At 47.1% G+C, this 25,737-nt stretch overlaps 2 protein-coding genes across 5 annotated transcripts in view; both read right to left on the minus strand.

Moving 5' to 3' along the window:
• Positions 1-5,166: 5,166 nt before the first annotated feature.
• SDR9C7 (short chain dehydrogenase/reductase family 9C member 7) lies at positions 5,167-17,337 on the minus strand. Its single transcript, XM_059683294.1, has 4 exons — positions 15,614-17,337; positions 12,805-13,063; positions 11,943-12,106; positions 5,167-6,818 (listed from the first exon to the last, which is right to left on the minus strand). The coding sequence occupies exons 1-4, from the start codon at positions 15,912-15,914 to the stop codon at positions 6,601-6,603; spliced, it is 942 nt and encodes a 313-aa protein (XP_059539277.1). The 5' UTR covers positions 15,915-17,337; the 3' UTR covers positions 5,167-6,600.
• Positions 17,338-23,216: 5,879 nt separating this feature from the next.
• LOC132227784 (retinol dehydrogenase 16-like) overlaps positions 23,217-25,737 on the minus strand; it is a 41,977-nt gene continuing 39,456 nt past the window's right edge. For 2 of the 4 annotated variants that reach the window (XM_059683299.1, XM_059683298.1), the window contains exons 3-5: positions 25,131-25,389; positions 24,116-24,279; positions 23,217-23,563 (exon numbers count right to left, since the gene is read on the minus strand). In XM_059683299.1, the coding sequence (XP_059539282.1) occupies positions 23,346-23,563; positions 24,116-24,279; positions 25,131-25,389 (641 nt within the window). In that variant the 3' untranslated portion in view covers positions 23,217-23,345. Of the gene's footprint in view, positions 23,564-23,866; positions 23,944-24,115; positions 24,280-25,130; positions 25,390-25,737 lie in introns of those variants that run through there. The other 2 variants (XM_059683300.1, XM_059683301.1) reach the window with 2 other exon arrangements.

Genomic DNA, 25,737 nt, shown 5'->3' on the forward strand with positions numbered 1-25,737 from the left:
AGTGTTCCCATGTGGAGGGACCAGCCCTCCTAGACTGAGGGCAGTGACTCCCTCCCATTTATTTGTTCATAATCAAAGGGCAGAATGTCATTTAGAGACAAAAATTCAATAACATGCTTGAGGCAGATTTGGCTTAGATCTGGGCTGTTGGCTGTGTGACTTTGGAAAAGTTATTTAACCTCTCTAAGTCTGTTTCTTCTTTTACAAAATAAAGAGAAATAACACTTAAAATATTTAAAGGCATTAACATATGTGTGTAAATGCTTAGCCCAGGGCTGGGCATATAGAAAGGACTCAATAAATGTTGGCTGCTGGTATTTATTTATTTATTTATTTATTTATTTATTTAAAATATATTTTATTGATTTTTTACAGAGAGGAAGGGAGAGAGATAGAGAGTTAGAAACATCGATGAGAGAGAAACATCGATCAGCTGCCTCCTGCACATCTCCCACTGGGGATGTGCCCGCAACCCAGGTACATGCCCTTGACCGGAATCGAACCCGGGACCCTTCAGTCCGCAGGCCGACGCTCTATCCACTGAGCCAAACCGGTTTTGGTTATTATTTTATTTTTTTCTCCTATCTTGTCTGCAGGCTTTCAAACCTAGAACAGAGGGAAACTTCTACTTTGAAAGAGCTAGTGACCTGACAGTTACTTAAGATGTCCTCTTCTACTGGAGACTCAAAAAGACACTACCATTTGCATATTAGAATGGCTCTGCAGTAAACATTTCCCTTGTACCTTTGTCTCATATGAACAGTTCAGTCATTCACATTTAATTTTCTACAAATGCTATAAAAACCAACCTGACATCCCCTCTACCCACACTATTGGCTGTGGGTATCTTACACCCTTAGGCCATGTGAACAAGAATCTTGGGCTTACATTGAATGAAAGGTTATCTACCATTTTCTACTTCCAGCAGGAGTGTTAAAAGGGAAGTCATTTATTCTAAAACTGGACATTGGAAACTGGAAATATTGGGTTGTCTCTTCAAGCATACTCAAGACCTTCATATTTAGCCAAGTCTTCTGAATCATATTTATTACTAGAAGCCCAGTGCACGAATTCATGCGTCGGTGGGATCCCTTGGCCTGGCCTGCGGGGATCGGGCTGAAAGCAGCTCTCTGACATCCCCCAAGAGGTCCCGGATTGTGAGAGGGTGCAGGCCAGGCTGAGGGACCCCACTGGTGCACAATCAGGGCCGGGGAGGGACTGTGGGAGGGCTCCAGGGCATGTCCAGCCCATCTCACCCAGCCCCGATCGGCCAGACCCCAGCTCTGCCATTATAAAATTTACAATGGATATGCACTTAACAATAGACCCTCAAAAAAACATGAAGCAAAAATGAACAGAATTGAAAGGAAACTCAACAATTACAGTTGGAGATTTTAATGTTCCTCTCTTGAGTATTAATAAAAATATTTAGACAGAAAATTAGTAAGAAAAGGAGACTTGAACAACATTATCAACCAACTTGGCCTCACTGATAGTTATAGAACACTCTGCTGAACAATAGCAGAATACACTTGTTTTTAAGCACACAAGAAACATTTTCTAGAATAAATGGTATGCTAGGTCATAATAAATCTCAATAAAATGTAAAAGATTGAAATCATACAAAAATTTTTCTGCAACCACAGAGGAATTAAAATAGAATTCAACAACAACAAGAAGAAATTGGAACAACCAAGATGGCGACATAAGTAAACACCTGTACTTGCTGCCTCTCACAACCACATCAAAACTACAACTAAAAGACAAAACAAATATCATCCAGAACCATGGGAAAGCTGGCTGAGTGGAAGTTCTACAATAGAAGGAAAGAAAAAAGCGCATTGAGACTGGTAGGAGATGCAGAGGTGTGGAGGCACATGCTAAACGGGCTGGCAACTGGGTGCGCTGTTGTTTTTGCAACTGGGAGGGAGATACAAGCTCCCGGTTGCTCTGAACTCCAGTTCTGGGTGAGACTCTGGGGACCCAGACCCATACGGGGAGAAACTGGACTGTCTGGAATCGGGCCAGAACACGAGGGCGTCTTTCTCTCAGAGGTGCTCGCAGCGATCATTGTTCCTGCATGGGGCTGCGGGACACAGAGACCTGGGGACCTCTCAGGTGCAGGGCTGACTGGCAGCCATTGCTGATTGCTCCACCCTGGTGATTCCCTGAGACCCCGCCCCACCCAATTTACAACCCCACCCAAGCTGTGGGAAGCAGCTTTTGCATATGAATGGCCTGTCCTTTTGCAACCTAAAACCTAACAAACTGCAGCTGGGTCAGAGAGCTCCAAAGCTTCCAAAAGAAGGCCTAAGCCCCAGCAGCAGCAGCCTGCACTGCTTCACAGCTGGGCTTCATCTGGGCACTTCCAAACCACAAACAAAGAGGAGGAATCTGCAGATCTCTCTGTAGCTCCTGCTGGGTGGCCTCAGGCAGTGGCAGACTTTTTACCTCCTTGGAGATCCAAGAGCCAGTGTACCCAGTGGTCAGTGTGAGACCATACCAGATTACAACTCTTCACATCCATAAGAGACACACTCAAGGGGCAGACTCAGTGAGCACCAAAGCCCCACTGAAGCAAGTCCTGCCCCATAAGGATGTCTCCAGCACAGAAGTTCTCCCATTGTAGACGCAGCTGGTCCTCACAGCCAATTGGCCTGAAGGTCGATTCCTCTCAGTGATACCAACAGCAAACAAGAAGAAATTGGCAAACCTCTGTTTCTTCATGTAAAGGAGAACAGAAGCCAATATGAGAAATGTTAAGAACTACCGAAGCCATTCTGCCCTGCGAAGGGGAGGCTCTTTCAGGCTCCTGGTTCCAGGTCTGAGCCCAGAGCACATGAAAAGCTCCATGAAGAGGCTGTGGACAAGTATAGGCAAAGTTGTCTAAGGACAACCCTACGAGGTTGGCTGGGGAGGAGAAGAGGAAGACATTTTTTTAGAGAAGGAGGTTTGCAAAAGGCAGGAAATTATTTTGAAATTATTTTGCCCCAAGCTATGCCAGTGCTGGAGAAGGAAGGGCGTAAACAGAGGTGGGGGGGAAATCACATGAACAGAAGCAGCGATTGTGGTGAGTGGCCCCTGGTTCTCAGACAAACCTCTGCCTTGTGAAAACAAGTGAAAAGATTAAAGGAGGGCTTGGAAATGAGAAGATAAGGAACCAGCCATTCCCTCAGGCTTGCAAGAGGGGCCACCTGCAAGAACCAAACAGGCAGAGAGACACTTTTCTCTAGGAACAAGGATCCAGCAGAACACATCAATATTCTAAGACAAAGATCTCCAACTAAGCCACCAAAAAGTGTCATAAATTGAAGATGAAGAAAGACCTGATTAAATATACCTCCTCAAAAATGCTGCCAGTAGCAAAAGGGAAGAAACCTCTATTCTTGCTTGAGCAGATCTTGGTGGAAGGACATGAACCACTATAAAACTAGGTTCTGTAGAAAACAGTCGCTGCCTCCAATAATTTGAAGAGCCACAGACTTGGAGAGGCCCACAACCTCAATGAGCATGAAATTCTGTCTTCTATCTGCATAAGTTATCTCTTAAATGTCCCAATCTGCATGTCTTTTATATCTGGTGATTCTCTACTGCATTCTTGCCATGGGACAGATGAGTCTTCTGAGGACACCAAGGTCTCATCTGCCTGAACACACAACACAGCTATAACTCTCAAGTCTAGCCACCTTCCCAATGTACTTCCAGAAAGTGACTGGGGGTCCCTCCTGCTCTGGAAGCTCCAAACTTCACCCCCTTTTTTCACCAGCCAAAGTGAGTCTCCTTGCCTTAGGGGAGAGGCTCTGCTTCTCTGAAACATTATGTGCACCCACAAGTCACATTCTCTTTTGCTTTTCCCCCAAAATTCTGTAATTTCTCCAAAGGTATTAGGGTTAGGAAAACTAAAGCTGAAAAAAGTGCAGGAAATGTACTTCTTCTACTCTGTCAATGTCTCACCCTAGGTAAAGGAGTACCAAGCTGGCTCCCTACTTGAGTGCGGAAAGGGGAAATATGAAACCAAGAAGCAATGAAAATGTGTAAATTAATATCTCAAAGAATTAACTAGCCATAGTCTCCCAGTTGTAAATTTTTGTGTCTTCAACAAAGAAAATTTGTTTTTGATCTATATTCAACTGTGAATAGCCTAGAGTCTGAATTTTTAATTCTCTCTCTCTCTCTCTCTCTCTCTCTCTCTCTCTCTCTCTCTTCCTTCCTTTCTTTCTTTCTTCTTTCTTTTTGGTTATTCCTCACCCAAGGACATTTTTCCATTGATCTTTTAGAGAGAATAGATGAGAGAGGAAAAGACAGAGAGAAACATAGATGTGAGAGAAACACATCGATTGGTTGTCTCCTGCACACGCCCTGACCAGGCCCAGGCCTGAGAGAAGCCTGCAACCAAGGTACATGCTCTTGACCTAAATCAAACCCAGGACCCTTTGGTCCGCAGGCCAATGCTCTATCCACTGAGCCAAACCAGCTCAGGCTGAGTTTTCAATTTTCCAAGGCAGTAGGCCCTGTCACTGACTCCCCAGTATTCCCATTCTGTTCCATGATTAATCTAAACAATTCAGGGCAACTTACCCCTTTGTCAGTGATTGGTTCAGGGATGGGCAAACAAGCTAATTTGTGTTAAGGAGATTCAAGGAGAGCCTTGGTAAGGGCTATGAGAAAGAAACTTCCTTAATCTTTAATGCCATGGAAAGACAGGCTCTTTCTTCTCTTTTAGTTGTGAATGAGGAAGCACAGAGTTCCCATTGCTCCTGGCAGTCATACCACAACCATAAAGATAATGGGATTTAGGTTAAAGTCAAAACTGTGGATGGCAGAGCAATGAGACAGAAGAACCTGTATCTTGATGTCATCATTCAGTTATGGGATCCTGCCCCAACTCTGTTGTTTAAACCAATGGAGAGTTGGCTTTTCAGTTACTTGCTGCCAATGCATCCCTCCTGATACAGAATTTGGTGCCAAGAATAGAAGTGATGCAAATAACAGACTCAGTGGGTTGTATGGTGGCTCCCAAAAAGACATGTCCACATTCTAATCCCTGGAATCTATGAATGTTAACTTATTTAGAATATAAGTTATTTGTAGATGTTATTAAGTTTTATTACTTTCAAGTTCAGCCGATGTTGAAGAGACACAAAGACATTTTTTTAAAATATATTTTATTGATTTTTTACAGAGAGGAAGGGAGACAGATAGAGAGTTAGAAACATCGATGAGAGAGAAACATCGATCAGCTGCCTCCTGCACACTCCCTACTGGGGATGTGCCTGCAACCCAGGTACATGCCCTTGACCGGAATCGAACCTGGGACCCTTGAGTCTGCAGGCCGATGCTCTATCCACTGAGCCGAACCGGTTAGGGCGACACAAAGACATTTTAATAAAAAATTTTCACATTTACCTTTATTACATGACCATTCCTCAAGATAAAAAAGTCTTTTTCAATAGAATGTCATATGGCTCAGAAATTTAAGGTATATTTTTTAAAAATTAGTTCCATGACATATTTCACAATGTTACTAATTTCAGACATGTATTCTCCTATAACTGAAACCCTAACCTGGGGATCTGAACACCTGAGTTCTGCCTTGGTCACTGTACTGGGGGTGCTTTGAATAGGGCATGTCCTCCTCTGAACATTAATGCCTTCTCTTGACCAACAGTTTCCACGTGTCTAGGTGCATCAGAACCGTGGTTCTTATTACAAATGCAGATTTCTGGGCCCCATCCCAAGCCTACGGAATAACATTTTCTAACATTGAGGCCTAGGAATCTGTAATTTTAATTAGCCAGGAGATTATGACATACAGCCAAGTTTGGGAACCACTGAATTAGGTGATTTTCTTATTTATGTTTTCTTTTATCACCATTTGTCCCATCTTTGCTATTAGACACTGGTAAAAAACAAAAACAAAACCACAAAATAAACCAAGACCATGATTTAATCATTGTATAAACTTCTAGCAACTACACAACGCCTGGTATGTAGTAGGCACTCAATAAATATTTAAAGAATTAATTAATGCTGATTAAATAAATGAATATTATTTCATGTGGATCCCAATCACCTATGAATAGAGGAACTTATAAGAGAGAAAATATTATAAACTTTGCCTGGTTAATCTTGTACTCCCTATTATTAATCTTGTCTGCCTTACTACATTATTTAAATAATGGGTTATGTGAAAGAGGTTAATGCATATTTAAAAACCCAGCAAGAAAGTGGTTGAGATTCTCCTGTGGGCTGGATTATGCCACAGTATTTCCCAGTGGCAGTGACAACTGAAGGAGGTTTGTGATGCAGCAGGAGCTAGTTATTCTCGCCTTGATTTTTCCAGGTCCAGAAAGAGCTATATACTGACCAGGTGACAGAGGTTCTTGGGACCATGCTGCGGGTCTTTGTGTTTCTGTGTTGCCTCAGTGAGTGGGAAGAGGATTCGTCTTCTGTTAGAAATTACCCATAAATTCACCAGCAATGGGTGTCAGACAAGCAAAGTGTCCCCAGAATGTCTGATGCCACCTCTTGTGACCCCATAGTCCCTTCTCCCAGGCCCCTCCTCTATACTCCAATGACCACTCCTTGGGCTTTCCCAGCTCAGACACTGTCTGCTGGCCTGGGAAGGTACCGGCTCAGGATGAAATCTGTCACAGGGGTGGGTAACTTAGCCAAGGGGAGGTAGAGGAGTTTGGCATCCAGGCCGGGGTTGTAGCGGATGCGGGGGCTCCGGGAAACAATGGCGTGTTCCATACTGTTGACGACATCTCTGATTCTTGGCTCTGCCAACTTCAACATGTTTGTTAGCTTGTCAGAATCTGTTTGAGGGAGGGAGGGGGGAATAAAAGGCTCTATTATTCTTCATTAAAGATGGTTCCTTCTGAATTTCATCCAAGCTCTCTTTCCATCACACCATTTTAGGCAGATCAACCACACCCTCCCGGTTATCCCTTATACAAATACCCTGTAAATAATCTCATTTCTCTTCTTGAATTCAAGAATTGTGTATTGCACTAATTCAATATGCTTCCAAGATATGGAAGCAACCCAAGTGCTCATCAATATACAAGTGGATAAAAAAGTGGTAGAATATATACAATGGAATATTACGTGGCCATAAAAGGAATGAAATCTTACCGTTTATGACAACAGGAATGGATCTAGAGGGTATTATATTAAGTGAAATAAGACAGAGAAAGACAAATAGCGTATGATTTCATTTATATGTGGAATCTAAAGAATAAAATAAATGTACAAAGAAAATAGAAACAGACTCATAGATACAAAGATCAGATTGTTGGTTGGCAGAGGGAGGCGGTGTGGAGGGTGAGATGAAAAAGGTGAAGGGATTAAGAAATACAAATTGGTAGTCACAAAATAGTCACAAGGATGTAAAGAACAGCATAGGGAATATAGTCAATAAGATTGTAACAAGTATGTACAGTGCCAAGTAGTTACTTGAAATATCGGGGGGGGGGGTGTCATTTTGTAGAGTCTATGATTGTCTAACCACTATACTGTACATGTGAAACTAATATAAAATAATATTTAATGTAAACTGTAATTGAAAAAAAAAGTGTATTGAATTCCTTTATTGTGTTAGACTAGCAACAGAAAAACTGGACCGCTTATTAGTTGTGTGACTTTGAGCTTAAACTGTCATCATCTGTGAAATAGGAATAATAATACCTGTGCTAGAGAATATGACTAATAGCAGGGTAGACAGTGGAAGATGACAGAATAGAAAACAAATGTATGTAAGTGCATAGAAAAATTAGAAGGAAGGAAGTAAAAATATTGTCTGGCGAGTGAGATTCACAGTTACTAGAGTATTTTTCTCTCCTACTTACTCCCTAGAGTTCCTGAATTTTCTACAAAAGCATTCAGGAAAAAAAGTGTTATTAGAAAATAGTAACACTGCCCTTGCCTTGGTCATAAGGCCATTGTGGGGCTCAGGTGGTCTCAGGCACAGACAGGCGCCTTATGAGCTCTAACAGATGTGGGGGTTATTCTATTAGCATTATGCACATGGGTGTGGAGATGAGTACAAGGCACCCAAGTGGTCCCAGCCTGCCAAAGCTCACTACACAAATAGGAGCAAGGCCCGAGACACACCTACACGCTGTGATCTCCCTCGTGCTGTAGCGCTCATACTTCAATGGCCGCCCAAGCTGGAGGAAGTGGTGCCTGAGAGTCAGACTTAGAGATAAGGCATTAAAACTTGAAAACAAAGAGGGAGCAAAAGCAGGCCTGACTTTGGAGTTGGTCCAGGAAGGCAAGGAATTCACCTGCTCTGGGCAGAACCCCGGTACGCGGTTAATGAAAGCAGGACAATGTCATTCGAGTATTCTTGCCCCTGCTTTGAGGAACTTCCCTTTCTGTTTCCTAGAAAGGAAGCTACTGCAGTGAAAAGGGGCAAACTACCAAAGAGCCACGCTGTCTGTAAAGGGATAATGTCTTAGGAAGCCAACACTCTGTCCTCCATCCTTGGCCCTGACGCAGAGTCCACTACCAAAAGGTCCCAGGCAGGGAGGCGAATGTCAGTGTACTCATTCAAGGTGCTCAGGGCTGCAGGCGCTAACCGAGAGCCAGGGAGAATCCATTCCAGCTAACACAGAAGGGTGTGTGGGCTGATGAAGGCAAGGCAAGCTGATGTGATAAGGTGGCTTTGGAACTAGGCTCTGAAAGATGGGAAGGACCCACACAGCCAGTGGGGTGGGAGAAGCTACCTGAGACACAGAAGTCGTGTAAGGCACATTCTTCCGTTATTATTTCAAATATGTATCGAGGTCCTATTTTGTGGTGGGCACCCCGTTAGACACAGAGTGGGAAGCGGGACAGGGGTACCCATTTAACCTGTCACTCTCCTCGATAGTAAAGGAGAGCATGGGCTTTGGATTCAGGCAACTGGGAAACATTTGTGTTATTGTGAGAATTAAATATCAGAGACCAGGCTCTGGCACTTTTGGACCCAATCGTTGAGTTTCTTTCCTCTTCTCTTTTGCCAGGGACAGGTCCTGGGCTTCTGATCTAGTCCCTTCCCGGGAAAAAAAGGAGACCAAAAGAGGAATTTTTGGTGGCCTCCCTGGCAGGGTTGAGATGAAGAAAGAAACGTGGCAGGTGACGGTGTTGCTTGTCGGCTGTGGCTCTACTCCGGGCTTTTTAGGGCAAGAATCTTGTGCTCTGTTCACATTCCTGCCCTGGTGATTGTGTGTGCTGCTTCTTTGGGACCGTTCCCACATTAGGTTGCTATTAACTAGCCATTTGCAATATAGTTCTATTTTGGGTTTAGTTAAACATCACTCTAAGATACCTAGCCTGGTCCAGGGTTCACAGGCCACGAGCCTGCCTGATTGGCCGTAACTTGCTGGACTTTCTGCCTAATGGTGCTGCTTGAGCATTCCTCAATCTTTCTTTAGTCTGTCTCCACAGCACCTGCCTCCTGAAACACTACCCGCACCCCACACACACGCAGTTCCCATAAGCACCAAGACTTGTAACTCATGCCTCTGTCATTCCTTCACTGGATTTCTACAGTAGCCTCCCAGCTGGTCCCATATCTCCAAGCTCATCCTTCCCACACGCAAATCTGATCAGGTCAGGTCAGAGCCATTTGAAAGGCTCTCCAATGCCTTCAGGATAAGAGTCACTCTCCTTAGTGGAGCCATTCAAACCTCCTACGATCTGACTCTAAATCTCTCCCAGCCCCATCCCCCACCACAACCCCGTCACACCTCCCCCAGTCCAACTTCCCTCAGTGCTAACAACGATGGCTAAGCTTTAATTCTCCGGACAATCCGGAGGGAGGAATGATTATACTTTATAATGAAGAAACTGAAGTTTAGACAGTTGTGTAAAGTCTTTGGAAGGACAGCTGTCATCTAAACTCTGAATCCACACTGTCTCCAGAGGAATGGTAGCAGTTTTTTGACAGGTGGTTTTCAGAGGAAGTTTGTCTTTCTCTATATTCTTTTAAGGCCCGCAGAAGATTGCAACTTCTGCCTGCATTGAGCCAGAATAGAGCCCTGCAGCTTGATCTACTCTCACTCCCAGCTCCACACAGTGCCTGGCATGGGGTGGGCTCTCAATCGAATGTGTAATAAGGGAATAAATGGCTGTTGTGGTTTTGGCAACTTGGCTTTTTACTCTGTTGATGTATGTTGTTCAGGAGACCATGCCGGGCAGTTAGATACCTGCCATGCATTTGATTGAGTGATTACATTGAACTCATTGAGACTTTCTGGGTATATTTAAAAAATGCATCACTTTGGATTTTGGACAGTTACTATCTAAGACTCTCTCTTTGCCATACAGAACTTATAGCTTGTAGGTATCAGTATAATGGAGAGAAGGAGGCTATACTCAGCCTAAGGGAGGAGAAAAACCACTTTTAAATCAAATTGTTCCTACCAGGGATCAGGCAATCTAAACATTTTATATATACACATGTATATACACACTTTAACAGCTGATAGCTCAATTTTGAAAATGAAATGTATTTTAATAAATACTGTCTTTATAATTATTCAATGTGTGTGTGTACATTTTTGGGGACACCCTGTATATTAACTCATTGAATTCTCATAACTCATTACAGGTGAGAAAACCGAGTAACTTGCCCAAGACAAAATTCATAAGAGCTAAAAATTGCACTCAGGCAGCCCAGTTCCAGAGTCTTAGCTTAGCCACAATAGTAAATAGTCTTTCAGAGGTTGTTCATGGAAGCCAAGAAAAGAGAGGGGGAAATCTGGGTTAGGGAAAGGCATAACGACACTATTGAGGTCCAAAGGGAGTGGGAACAGGGCTGAGAGCCTGGCTGCTTCACTCGGGCCCAAGAGAACCTCCTGAACCAGCCAAGCGCCACCTTCTTGGCTGGCAGCCAGGTCACAGAGAAGCAACTGGAGAAGTGAGATGCCTGCCAAGGAGGTGGCAGCTGCTTGTGCCAGAACCAATTTCTGTTGACAGGTCAGAGTCTGCCCCTCACAAAGGCAACTCCAGAGGTGGCTCTGAGGTGCTTGGAGCCGGAGAAATGGAGAGAACTAGGAAGTCTTCTGGATCATCCTCCCCTGCAGTCAAGCCTCAGCTTTGAGATTAGATGACCTGAGAGAACATTGGGACTTCTGGTGCTCAGAATGGCCTTCTCTCTCCTACCATGAGGTGCCCTAACAGGTCTTTTGGCCAATTCCTCCTCCACTGCACCCACAGGCCACCCCCTCCTCTTGAGCCCCCATAGCCGGAGCTCCATTCATTCCTCAATCTGGAAGAAATGCACAAAGTTTGGGGGGAGTATAGAAAACAGCTGTAATGACCCTCCTCTACTCTCCGGAGGTTCACAGAAGATCCTTAGCCCAGAGAGAAAGGGAGCTGCCTTACATACTTGGGTGCTCCTTTTCCTCTGTATTCATTTCACAAGCATTTAGTATGTGCAGGTCATTTCACAGATATTCGTCCTCATAGCAGCCCTGTGAAGTAGGCCTATCATTAGCCCCATTTTATAGATGAGAAAACTGCGGCATAGCACAGCTAAGTATTGTGCCCTACATCTCCTAGCTGGTAAGGGGTAGAGGCAGGATTCAGATCCAGGCAGTCTGGCTCAAGCAGCTGTGCTCTTAATAACTTCTCGGTACTTATGCCAGTGCATCTTCAGCTGATTCGCCAGCATAATGGCGTTTGGGGGTTGGGTGGGGCAGGTGCCAGGAGTGGACAGCTTAGACACAATAATAAATTGTCTTTCAGGGGTTGTTCATGGAAGCCATCCTCATGCCCCCATCTCCCCAACAGCTACAGTTCTGTCACTCCCAGCAGTTGCCCACTTGGTCTCTGTTCTCAAATCCCAGCCCTTAACCCCTCTGAGCCTCCATCCCATCATCTGTAAAATCAAAGCGACCCCCAAGATCTCCCTGTCCCTCTCAGAGACCCCTCTCCCTGTGAGGGAAACTCACAGAGTTGGAAGTACTCCTCTCCGTAGCTATCCCGGGTCTCCTGAGGCATCCGATCCCACATCTTCCGCAAGCGCAACTCCATGCTTTGCTGGCCCAGAATAGATGTCCGATAGTTCCCTGGCTCAATGATGCTGACCTTCACCCCAAAGTAGTAGAGCTCGCGCCTGGGGAAGAAGAGTTTGATTCAGTCTGGGACCCCAAGATGACACAAGGTCATCAGAGAGCGTCACTTCTGACACCTCAGTGCCAGATAGGTGCTGATCTCCCCAGGAAACTGGAGGTGCCCTCCCTACCCTTGCACCAGGCCAGCCTTTGCTTTCATGCAAGTAAGCCCTGTCGTAGGGCCTCAGCCCTTTTCCAAGCGTGGTCTCTGGACAATTCACATTAGGCAAACCCAGCAGGAGGAAGTTAACAAAGAATCTAAAGCCTGACCTCCCACCAGGTCCCTCCCACTCAGCCCCACACCCAACACTCACAATGCAAAGGGAATGAGAGGTCAATGCAAAGCTTGCATCCTCCTGTGAGGGTCTCCCATGAGCATATCTGTCCCCAGGGCTCTCTGTCTGTTTGAGAGACAATCCCTCCTACTCTCACAGGCCCACACTGGGTTTCACTTATTCTGGAACAGCTCAAGGGAAGGAGGAATGTAGCCTCCTATCACCACTCCACCTCTTCTCCTCATCCTTTATTCTCTTGGTCCTTGGGGAAGGCCCCGTGAGGGTAGCCTTCTTCCTATTACTGCTTTATTTTCCTCTCTTCAGAACTCCCCTGCCCACATGCTGTTGTTCTCCCCACCCCCAGCCCTCTCTTCCTGAGGTGAAACCCCAGGACTCCCACCCAGAGTGGTGTGGCACCCAGTCACCTGATGCTGTCAGAGAAGGCCTCGACACCAAACTTGGAGACACAGTAGCCACCGCCAATGACAGCTACACGACCACCAGAGCTGGACATGTTGACGACCCTGCCCCGGGCTTTCTTGACCATGGGCAGCATGTGGAGGGTCACGTCAATCAGTCCCACCAGGTTCACATTGATCACCTTCACAAAGTCCTCTTTGGTCAGCCATTCATTGGGACCACTGGGCAGGCCCACACCAGCATTGTTCACCAGGGCCCAGAGGCCTAGGGGCAAGAAAGGGAGAGAGAGAACCACACAGAAATCAGCAGTGTCTCTGGAAAAGTACCAGGGTCTACCATTCAGCAGCTCAGGGAGTTGAGGGTGGTCGAGCAGGTGCACAAAGAACAAGACAGCCAGGCTGAGGCCTGGGGTGGGGAGTTACGACAGTCCAAAAGATGTGCTTTAACTAATTGGTTTTCCCTAAAGGGGCATTTTCTTTCTTTCTTTTTAAAATATATTTTATTTATTTTTTTACAGAGAGGAAGGGAGAGGGATAGAGAGTTAGAAACATCGATGAGAGAGAAACATCGATCAGCTGCCTCCTGCACACTCCCTACTGGGGATGTCCCCGCAACCAAGGAACATGCCCTTGACTGGAATCGAACCTGGAACCCTTCAGTCCACAGGCTGACGCTCTATCTAGTGAGCCAAACCAGTAAGGGCATTGGGGGGTCATTTTTTTTTCTGATTCACACAGTCTGCCAGCTAGTTGGACCCTGTGCCAGCTAACAGTCCAGGCTTTAGCTAATGGCATCTAAGCTATTAGCTCTGGGAAAAGAGACATAATTTTCATACCAATGAGTAAATGTTTTAATTCCTTCCCCCATATGCTTTCCCCTCTGTGTTCCCCTAAGTATAAGAAACCAACTCCATTACACACATTACCAAAATTACTTCATTCATTCATCCACGCACACATTCATTTATTCATTCATGCACCTATCCTGTCAGTTACAGAGGAAGGTGCTAAAGACAAAGTGAACAAGACAGGGTCTTATCCCTCAAAGAGCTCCCAAACCAGAGAAGAAATAAATAACAGCTATAAATAAATATACGAAGCATTTAAATAAATGGAAAAAGTGTGAAAAGGGCTCTCTGAGGTCATTAAATTGAGTTGGTATAAATGGGGAGAAATAATGCTAAGTACTGTCATTCATCTCTGCAGGGACCCAGGATGGAAGAGCTCAAGTTCAAGTCCTGGTTCTACCTCCACCCTTGGACAAGTCACTTTCTCTCTCTCGGTCTCAGATTCTGTGTTGACTGGGCTAGAATAGTTGTTTCCATCCTGTGGTTTGCAATCCTGGAGCTTCCCAGGCTGAACCTCAGGACCTACTAAGGCAGCGGTTCTCAACCTGTGGGTTGCGACCCCTTTGGCGATCTAACGACCCTTTCACAGGGGTCGCCTAAGACCATCCTGTATATCAGATATTTACATTATGATTCATAACAGTAGCAAAATTAGTTATGAAGTAGCAACGAAAATAATTTTGTGGTTGGGGGTCACCACAACATGAGGAACTGTATTAAAGGGTCGTGGCATTAGGAAGGTTGAGAACCACTGCTCTAGAAGCAGGAGAAGGCAATGAAATGGGTTCTCTCCGGAGCCTCCTGAAGGATCACAGCCCTGCTGACACCTTGATGTTAGCCCCGTGAGACCCATTTTGGCCTTCTGATCTCCAGAACTACAAGATAATAAATTTCTGCTGTTTTAAGCCATTACATTTGTGCTAATTTATTACAGCAGCAACAGGAAATTAATATACCCAGTGAATCATTAACACAAGTGGCCAAGGGCGAGGCAGCCAGTTGAAAAAAAGACTCACTCTTGCTGAGTTATTTATTACTTAGTTCATCCAACAAATATTTGGCACCTTACTAGATTCCAGACACTATTCTAAGTACTAGGGATATATAGTAAATAAAAGAGACAAAAAGCCATGCCCTTCCCTCCCTCTGAAGCTTTACCTTAGCAGGGAAAATAGACAATAAAACAAACAAACAAACAGTATTGGATAATGGGCACTGGTAAGTCCTAAGGAGAAGAAAAGAAAGTTATTGCCTGGCTCCTCCTGGGTCCCAGGGCTCTCCTGCCCCCACCTGCGTGCATGGACCCCAGACTAGTTCCCTTAGGGGTCAGAACTACACCCCTAGGCTGCTGCTTCTACAACAGAGCCAACCTGTTCCTTCTGTTCCTTCTGTCACACCCTTCATGCAGGAAGCGCCCTGGGCAGGTCCCTAGCAATCCTGGTCCAGCCCCAGCCCACAGCCTCCTTTCCCAATAGGAGGAGCCATTCTGAGGTCAGCACTTACTCTGAATTCATCCCAATTCCACCATGATGTGAGGATCTAGCCTGACACAGTCCAGGAGAGCAAATGCCCCCACTCAGGGAATCTGACCTCACATTCCCGTCTGCCTTCCCCAGCCTGATCCCGACAAGAGCTGATGGTCAGGACTGCCAAAGTCCCAGAGAAGCGACTCCATCTTTAGAGGTCTGGACGTGCAGAACACACCTCCTCTTCCCTACCTCCTATGACAACCTCCCTCCAGCCCTCGGAGTGTCTGGGGGAGAAACTTCCTTGGGAACTCAGCCCTTCGTGTGGACAGACCAAACCATGCAACAGCGTCCAGTCCCACTCGGCCAGAGCCTCAGCCCCTTTCTCAACATCACCTCTCCCACCCCATCTGAACAACAGGTTCCCTGAGAACTGTCAGATGCCGGTAGGAGAAAGACAAAGGATCAACTGAGAAAGCTAAAGAATGCAATTCGCCCCACCTTGCTCGCCCACTTGGTCCCTCACCCAGTGGGCCGCCGCCTGAACGCTCTCGCTCTTGGTGACATCCAAGAGGGTGGTCTGCAGCCGATAAGAGGTGTCTTGTTGAAGCTTCCGGGCCCCCTCCTCAGTGAGACAAGCAGCCAGCACCCGCATGCCTCGATCAACCAGCTGTTTGGCCAGTTGGTGCCCGAAGCCGGAGTCACAGCCTGTGATGAAGACATACTTGTCTGAGAGGTTGCGGACAAGATTGCAGTTCTTGAACCAGCGGTACATAAAGGAGAGGTCCGTGAGAGCCGCCATAGGGCGGGTAGGAGGTGATGGCCAAGAAGGATCGGGCTCAGGAGACAGCAAGAGAGGCTGCTCCTCTGACCCCGAGCTGGCAGTCTGTGGAGAAGAGCTCTCCTCCCTTCCACGCCTGGCAACACACACAGGGCCTTGGAGGGAGCCACTCTATAATTTTTATAGGTGGATGGATGCATCACCACACCAATTAGCCTGGATGCAAGAAATTCAAGTCTAACCTGAAGCCTTGTCACGTCAGAGAGCCCTGGTGGCTGCCCTTCTCTCCTCCAGCCCTGATGGGTGAAGGTGCCAAGGACGGGGAGACCTCGGTGTTGATGTTGATGCTGAGAGGTGGCTCACCTGAGTGGTCTGAGCAGGATAAATGAGAAAGGAGGACTCGGCCCAGAAAGCCCCCTTGGGAACCCCCCACTTCTGGTCTAGGGATCAAGTCATTTGTTAGGCGTATAGGCATGTGAATAAAGTTAATTTTCATTTTTAGAGGAAAAAATTAAGGCAAACTCATTAATGTAAAACAAACAAAATTGGTTTTGTGCCTCCCAAACCCCAAGAGAAATTAATTCCAGGTTATTAGCTCTTTGGAATTCTCTGCCCTTAGGTGAGTCTCCATTATGAGAGATGATGAAAAAAAGTTTCTCTCAGGATAGATATGTCTTCTGAACCAGACGCAGCAGGCCCCTCCTGTAAAGGAGGCTGGTGATGGGAAGCCCCAACTCCCAGAAAGCAGAAAGATCGGGGGCCTCAGGCCCTGGGTTCTTGGGAGGTGGTACTCAGGTGGCCAATGAGGACCCTCACTGCACTCCAAGCAAGCCCAGCTCTAAATGTCACCCAGTGACCAGGCAAATGGAGGGAATCAAGGTCTGAGGACACAGGGCCCTCACCGGATATTTTGTTGTGAATCCTCACCCAAGGATATTTTTCTATTGACTTTTAGAGAGAGTGGAAGGGAGGGGAGAGACAGAGAGAAAACACAGGTGTGAGAGGGACACATCAATTGATTGCCTCCCGCACGCTCCCTAACCAGGGCTGGGGATCAAGCCCGCAACTAAGGTACGTGTGTTTGACTGGAATCAAACCCCGGGACCCTTCAGTACGCAGGTCGATGCTCTATCCACTGAGCTAAACCAGCTAGGGACCCACTGGGCATTTTTCTTGGCATTTTTCTTCTGTCCCCCAGGACCAGACACACATGCAAGGTGATCTGGTGACCTGGGGAGCCTGTCAGTGGGGGTGGTGATGGTAGAAGGAAGGGATTATGAAGTCGATTGGCACAGTGGCTAGTTGGATGTGCAGAGAGAAGGGAGGCCAGGAGTCAAAGTAATTTTAAGGTAGGGCTGGTAACAGGTAGAATCATAGGTGGCAAGAGTAATAAGGAGGGTGGATAAGTTGGGCATAGGGAAGGAAGGCCAGAGAAGAGAGAGTTCTGATAGGAATATCAATGAGGTGAGGTCTAGCCAGAGGATGAGGATCGGGTCGTGGGTTCCCTGGGCAGCTGCAGAAAGGCCCTGGGGCTGAGTCCTTGACTCTAAGACAGTGGTTCTCAACCTTCCTAATGCCGTGACCCTTTAATACAGTTCCTCATGTTGTGGTGACCCCCAATTTCATTGTTACAAATTGAACATAATTAAAGCATAGTGATTAATCACAAAAACAATATGTAATTATATATGTGTTTTCCGATGGTCTTAGGTGACCCCTGTGAAAGGGTCGTTCGACCCCCAGGTTGAGAACCGTTGCTCTAAGAGGAAATGACATTTGGGAAAAGCAGAGGACTGTGGCCAGATGCTTAGAAAATTCTTAGGATCAGGACTTGGAAGGGAGGGAAAGATTCTAAGCAATGGGGCAAAGAACTCACAGAAAGGTTGGAAGGAAGCTGGTAAAGGAAGTAAGGATATGAGTCAGAGGTGTGAGTAGTGAGGGGTCACACCCAGGACTTCACAATATGCAGGGACAGAATGATGCTAGAGTCTACACTGGTTCTTTGGCTAAACCTCTAGGGTCACCAGCTCATTCCCAGGGACACAGGGCCAACTACCCATACCTTGCCTGTCTAGAAGGTCTGACACAAAGATCCCTAGAGTGAAGGGTCAAGGATGCATCTCTGTGCTCCATGATCTACCAAGGTTGGTCAGCTCCAGAATCAGATGGAAAAGGCCAGTGAGCGTGGCTACTCTATACCACGGGTAGTGGTGGGGTCAGCTCATGGACCCACGTTTGGGGCACAAACCCAAAGCCTGTATGGGAAGTGACAGAAGCAACCCTCACCTCCTTCATAACCACTCCAAGGCATAACACCTCCTACACTGGATCTAGGAGGCATTTCCCAACTCTGCTTCCTGGGTGAGTGAACAGGGAAGTCTTGGTTGGGAGGTGTCAGATAATGTCACTGGAGGGCTGATCAGGCTCAGGAGTAACCCAGTTCTAGAGAAGACAGGTGAGACCCAGGGGTTGCCTCGAATCTTGAAAAGGATGACTTGAGACTGCCCCAACACAGGCCTGGGCCTGGCTCACCACTTCATGGGTCTCTCTGTTGACTGCTGGCTAAGACAGTGCTTGCCTGGGCTCAAACTCCTAACATCACAAAATTCAGGTCATGGATGGAGGCTTGGAGTGCTGCAGGACCACTCAGAAGGCTCTTTTCCTAGAGTTGGGAATGCCACCCACTCTCAGGTAACAGGACTCCCTGCTAAGTTGGTACCTGTGGCTGATGGGTCAGCCTGGTGGTTGCGCTCCACACCTCTACCTCTGTCCACAGGTATCTTCAGTGGCGAGGGGCCTTCACCTTCTCGGGGCCATTTCCATCCTGTGGGAGGGGGAGAATGGCCATGGCCAAGGCACACTCTGAGGAGATAAACAGAGGCAGAGAAGATGGGGCTGAGCCCCTTCCAGTGTTCATTCCTTCCGAAAAGTGTAAATTCAGGGCCATGAGGCTCAGAACCTTGAGAAGCTGCTGAAGGAACAGGGCAAGGATTGTGTGCTTTTGGATCCCTGTTCCTCGGCCTCAAAACATGGTTCTTGCCTCCTAATATCCTCAGAGTCCTAGGAGAAGCCGGGGCAGAGGTCAGGTGGAGGGTAAGCTACATAATCCTAGAAACTGGAGCACTCCCTCCTTCCACCCTACTTTCCTCCCCATAAAGCATCAACTCTCACATAGCACCCCAACTAGATCCTCCACGTACCCCAGTTTTGGATTCACAGGGCATTAGCAGGATTTGGGGAGCTCCAGTAGACCATAGCACCCACTGGGAAGTTAAACACATAATTCATGGAGATGTAGGTGAGCTTGGCCTCCCAGCCAGGTGAGTATCAGGGGCACTTCATGCAGTTCTCACCAATGGGAAGAAAGTTTCAAAGAACTCCCTCTCTGGCTTCAGATTGCTCCTCAACATAATGAGGCTTCACATGACACGTGGTCCCCAGCTCTAACATACCTAAACCCTCCCTTTAAGTTACTAGTTGACTACACTGAATCATGAGTATAAAGTTAAATGTTCCCACTGGGTGGGAGAGTCAGCCAGGAGGATGAACCTGAGACTGTAGGAAGCTTTAATGATAAAATAAGGTTCCAGAAAATGGTTTGCTCCTCTTGCCATGGTCCACAGCTCACTAGATGCCAGGTGTTTCTCTCCATAATTTCCTTGACCTTTGGGCTGGCCCAATCCCATGCCCTAAGAAAACATTTCAGGGTTGCTCATTGGTCTCAAAGTAATGGGGCTTCATGATAGCTACCTTCACCCCAAAGTGGGAGAGCTTCCCTCTATCAGGCACACTGGTAGAGGGGCAAGGACTTCAAAGGTCTTGGGAGACACAACAAATAATACAATCCCAAAGCAGACTGGGGTAAGTAAGCTTGAAAGCTGGAGGTGTTCTGAAGTGCAGCAGCCAAGGGGAGAAAAATTATGAAGATGAAATAGGCTCCGCGTAGAGTTGAAATATTGACCCATATATTTTACATACACAAACTTATTAGCTCTAAATTCTACCTATTCTGTTGCAAAGCATCGCTTGAACGCTATCTCCTCCTCTTTCCCCTTAAATTCTATCGATCTCCTCCATACTCCTCAGTCATCTCCCTGCTCTCTCCTGCTCTAGTCAACTCCCTGGCAATCTGTCCTCTAAGGAGCATCTCTCTCTGCCTGTGGTCTCACCTCCCCCACATTCAGAGCCATCCTCTACCCTCCAGCCAGTGGGTTCTCTAGAGGCTGATCTGACAAAGTAGCTCCCCTGATTTAATCTGTTTCATGGGGTTGTGCTGCTGCCAACAGCATGAAAGTTCATAGCCTGTCCAGGGCCATGCCCTCATGAGCCCACCTTCCCAGCATCCTTCCTGCCAGGCCAGGCCTAGTTGTTTATTCCTGGAGGACCTCACAGCACAGGCAGTCAATCATTACTCACCCTTACTTCCCACATCCAGGACGCCTTTCACCCTACTTTGCCAGGTTGCCAAGTTCAGTTCTTCACTTCTCAGCTCAGACCCCTCTCTAGGATCCTTCCCCCATTCCACTGGCTACCAGGCCACCATGGCTAACATGGTCACAACCATCACATGTGATGGCCATACCATTTCTGTATCTCTTGTCCCTTTCTCAGCTGTCAGAGATTTTAGGCCAGGGAACAAACCTTGTTATCCTCAGACATTAATTGTGCACTCACAAATGTGCCCAGAAGTATCTGTAGAGTTGAGTCAAATGCTCTACCCCCAGCTCAAAGACTCCCTGAACTGACTATCCTAGAGGTTAAGGACATGGGCTCTGCAGCCAAGTTATTCAGGTTCCAATTCTGCCTTAGTCACTTTCCATCTGTGGGCCCTCCTCCAGGACAGGGTTAGGTTAAATCAAATTTTATAGAGCTGAGGCCCATCCTGATCCCCCAAAGATAAAAAAGTGCTTCCTAATGAATGGCTGTCACAAAGCAAGAGAGAGGAATCAGGAAGGAAAAGCCTCTGAGGCTGTGTGAACTGAACTCCCTGGAAAAGTCCTCCCCAGAAGCACAGAAGCAGTAGGACTGCGGGAGGGCCCCTGTCCCAGCCCAAAACTTAAAGGGGTCAGAGAAGACCTCAACACTGTATTTGGAGATGCAGTACCCCCACCATACACGGACACTCACCCAAGATGCTGGAGATGTTGACCACCTGCGCCTTGCCTATGTCACCAGCGGTAGCAGACTCAGAGTCACCTCGATCACCCCCAACAGGTTCACACTGAGCATTGTTAGGAAGTCTTGTTTGGTCAGCCATTCCTTGGGTGCGTGGGCACAGACATGCCAATTATTCACCAGGCCCCAGAGTCCTGGGCACAGTGGGAGTAAGAGAGCAATACTGTGCTGTGACCCTGTAGTGAGAACACATGTGTGGTTCCAATTTACATTCCAATTACGTTTATTTTATTAAGTCAACAACAGTGTGATGCCTGGTATAAGGGAAAAGAGTGTGGGAGAGGAAACAGGAACGTGGTGGTTACAGGGAGTCAGAGTTTGCAAACGTGTTTAGCTACTAAATGGCAGGGATGGTCCTTCTCACATTTCTGCTCCTCTGTCTGGCACACAATAGGCAATAAGCCCATCTTTGTTAAGTGCATGGACGGAGTTTGAGATAGAGTAGCATTCAACACTATCTAATAGGAGAGACATATAGATAGGTAGAGAGAAATGGGTAAGAGACAGTAATGAAGGGAAAACTAGAGAAGAGAAAGGAAACAGGGGTGGAGGACGGGCGGGGGAGGGAAAGATGAGAAAAAGGAAAACCGTGAATAATTACTTTCCATACCCTGGTTGGGAAAGATACACTTGAAATCCCAGGACTGGGGTTAAATAGAGATAGGCCGGCATTGAACACCAAGAGCCTGGCTTTGAGACAACCTGCATCAATCCCAGGGCAATATCTGCTCAGCAAGTCAAGTTCCCCTGCTACGCTGGGAAATTCCAAAGTTCACCCTGGGGGGAATGCTCAGGGCAGGCTTTGGGAAAAGGTGAGGAGGCCTCCTGCCACACCTAGTGTACACTGCACCCTTGGCTCCAGGAAGTGTCACTGTCTCCTGTCACCCTCCAAAGGCCACCCTTGCCCCATTCTCTAAGTCCCAAGCCCACTCAGCTTGCAGGAAACTTCTCTGGAGGAGACGGAGGGGAGACAGAGGATTGTAATACAGACCCGTAGATCTCATTGGCAGGGGCAGGTGTTACTGGTGAAAACGGGTTCTTTTGTGCTGTTGAGAGAAAAGAATTTCAAAAGGCACATATGTGGAGAAGTTTAAATGTGATGGCAAAAGTCTATAATAATAAAAGTGTAATCTGCTAATTAGACCGGACATCCTTCCGGACCAAGCCGGGGCTACAAGGGCCTAGCCCCTTGCACAAATTTCATGCATCGGGCCTCTGGTAAATAAATAAATGTGATGGCAGGATTTTATTTGGGGTGAAGAGCATTAATACATCCTCAGGGACATAGAGGATGGGAAGGGTCTAGAAGCAACAGTCACAGGGCTGTTAACTCTCCATATTTTCTTGGTTCACAGTAAAGAACAAGGTGTCATTTAGTCCATCCAACCAGCTTTCTGATTCTTCCAGGCTTGAGTGTGCGTGTGTGCGTGTGTGTGTGTGTGTGTGTGTGTGTGTGTCTGGGGGTGGGGGGCTCTCCTCCCAAGCAATCCCTATCCTGGTTATACTGGGGTTCTAAGATCTCTATCCAATCTGATCACTTTCCCAGTTTTTCCCAGGCTGGGCTCTGCCCCTCTGGCATCACCCTGGCTCTCACTAAGCATGTCCAAAAACAATCACCTCCCTCCTGTGCTAACAGCTCTGATTGCGCATGTCCAAAAGTTCTGTTACATCACCTGGTTTCTACTGCTCACGTGCCCAGCAGAGGAATTTCCCCTCCTCCTTCCTGGGAATCCAGTCTGGGCAGCAGGGCAGCACCTCGGGTGATTTTCCTGTCAGCTCTGAGGAGTAAGTCTCCTCCGTGGCAGCCCCTGGAGTGTGTGATGAGTCTGTATATGCTATAGCTTCCCTGCAAACTCATTGGAATGCTGTCCTGGTGTCTGCTTCAGCTTCCCAGCTTATTCTGCTTAATGTTTGATCCAACTCCTTAGTTTATTAAGCTTATTATTTGATTCCTGTTTGCTTCCTTCCTTATATTAATAACTAGCTAATTGTGACGATAACACAGGGTTTCCGGTGAGTTGTGGATGGTGAAGGGGCTGGCAGAGTTTGGCCTTAGGAATATTGGAAAGAACAAGGTTCTGCAACATTAGTCTGTGTCCTGCTCAGAAACCTTCCCTGGCTTTAAAGAAATGTATATACTTTGAATCAATTATTTAATTTTACTTTAATTATAGTATTTGAGAATGTGAGCAACAATGCCCCATACTTCTCTCTACAGATGCATCTCCTCCCTCACACAGTACCCAATTCCCCCCTACTATGCACCACAATCTTGGGTCACATGGCCTTTGCAGGTCTTGGCTTATTCCAGTTGATCATGGCATCCACCAGGAAGGTGGGCATGTAGCTCATGGGAAGGTAGATGAGCTTGGCATCCCAGCCAGCTGAGTATCGGGTGCGGGGATGGCAGGCGGTCAGAGCATGTTCCATGCAGTTCGTCACCAAGGATAGATCATGTGTGCCAAGTTTATTCCACGATCCAACTGCTTTCAGGGCTGTCCAAAATGAGAAAGGATCCAGATGTATTCCCATCTCCAACTTTCCCACCTTTAAATCACCTTATTGGATGAGTTTGTAGAATTCCTGGTCTCCTACATTGAATCCACCCAAATTCTTTAGAGGGTGCCCCTCTCCTCCCCCAGGCACAACGGTTTCACTCTAATCCACCTCTGGCTTCACTCCTAGGAATATGTGGAACACATAACTGCAGGTCTCCACAGACACTGGGAATCTAAGTGCCTGAAAGCCCGCTGCTCTTATACTTGCTGACCAGGAGCTCACAGTGTCTTTTCTCTCTGGCTTTACTTTCATCCTCAACAAAATGAGACGCTCACATGAGACCGTGGTGCCACGTCTAACAAGCCTGGATCCTTTCCTTAGGTTACCAGTTGACAACATGGGACAATGGAGATAAAATTAAAGGTCCCAAGTTTGTGGGTGAGTCAGAGCACAGAGGTTGGACCTGAGACTAAGCTTGTACTAACCATGAATCTAGACTTCAGAAGAATGGTTTGTTTCTATCCCGATGAACCACAAGGCCCACTTACTGCGTGCCAGAAACCTCTCTCCATAGGCCTCCTTGACCTCTGGGCTGGCCTTATCCCATGTCTCTTGGTAGCTCCTAGAAAGCATTGCAGGGCTGCTCACAAAAGTCTTGAACAAACCCGGCTCAATGATAGCCACTTTCACCCCAAAGTGGGAGAGCTCCCTCCTGCAAGGCAAACCGACAGAGAGGCAAAGACTTCAGAGGTCTTATATAAGAACACAACACCTGGAAAAAAACCCACCCCAATAAAACACCAATATAAGATTGCAGTAGATTAAGCTCAAAAGTCTGGGGAGTTGTGAAGTGCAGCAGACAGGAGGAGACAATTTATGATGATAACATTGCCTCCCAACAGAGTTTGAGTATTTTTACAAGTATTTACATACATTTGCTTATAACTCTAAATCCTACCAATTCTGCTGAAAGGCACCACTTAAATTCTATCCCCTGGTATTTCTGTCACATGCAATAAAAAACTGGGCTGTGCCTATTTTATCTTCCAATGCTCCTCTCACCCCTCCTTCTTTTCTCCCACCCAGTCAACGTCCATGCCATCTGTCCTCTAAGGAGCTCTCTCTGCCTGCAGTCTCAGCTCCCCCCCATCACACCATCCTCAGCCCTGTAGCCAGTGGAGTCTCTACTGCTGATGTGATGAAGATGCTCCCCTGAATAAAGTGCTTCCCTGGGGCTTCCCTGACAACAGGGCCCCCGGAACCCAATTGCCATAGCAGTTATGTACACGGATGGGCTGTGCAGTGGAATAAGATCAGTTCCAGTTCTGCCTCAGATGCTTTCTGACTGGGCAGGGACAGGTTGAATCAACTCCATTGCCCTGAGGCCCATACAGACCTCCAGAAGATAAAAGAGTGCTTCCCAATGAATGCCTGGTACAAAGCAAGTGAGAAGGATCTGGAAGGAAGAGCCTCTGAGGCTGTGTGAAACCAACCCCCTGGAAAAGGCTTCCCCGGAAGCACAGAAGTGGAAGAGCCAAGGGAGGTTCTGTCCCAGTCCAGTACCTGAGGGAGTCGGAGAAGGCCTCCACGCCGTGCTTAGAGATGCAGTAGCCCCCACCGCTCAAGGCTACACGACCCATGACGCTGGCGACATTGACCACTCGGCCCTTTGCCTTCCTCACCAGGGGCAGCAGACTCAGGGTCACCTCGATCACCCCCAACAGGTTCACATTGAGTATCTTTAAGAAGTCCGGTTTGGTCAGCCACTCATTGAGTCCCGCGGGCAGAGAGATGCCAGCATTATTCACCAGGCCCCAGAGTCCTGGGCACACAGAGGGGAGAGAGCAAGACTGTGCTGAGACCCTGCAGTGAGGACACAGCTGTGGTTCCAATTCACCTTCCAACTGAGTGAGGACAGTATGAGGAGGCGACATGGGGAGCGGGCAGAACAGGCAACAGATAACTACGTGCTGTCTGCAGGGTTTGGGGCAGTGCAGACCCTGTAAGCTGTGGTGACAGGGAGTAGTCCTTCCTCCTGTTTCACTCTTAGTGCCCAGCCCCCTGCCTGGCAGAGGACATTGGATGAGGCAGGACGGACGTTGAGGAAATCTAGTGAGTCCACAGTGTGGGTCACAGAGAGCATGTTTGAGTTTTCACACATCAATGTTGT

The sequence above is a fragment of the Myotis daubentonii genome, chromosome 2 (genome assembly GCF_963259705.1).
Source record: "Myotis daubentonii chromosome 2, mMyoDau2.1, whole genome shotgun sequence".
NCBI lineage: Eukaryota > Metazoa > Chordata > Mammalia > Chiroptera > Vespertilionidae > Myotis > Myotis daubentonii.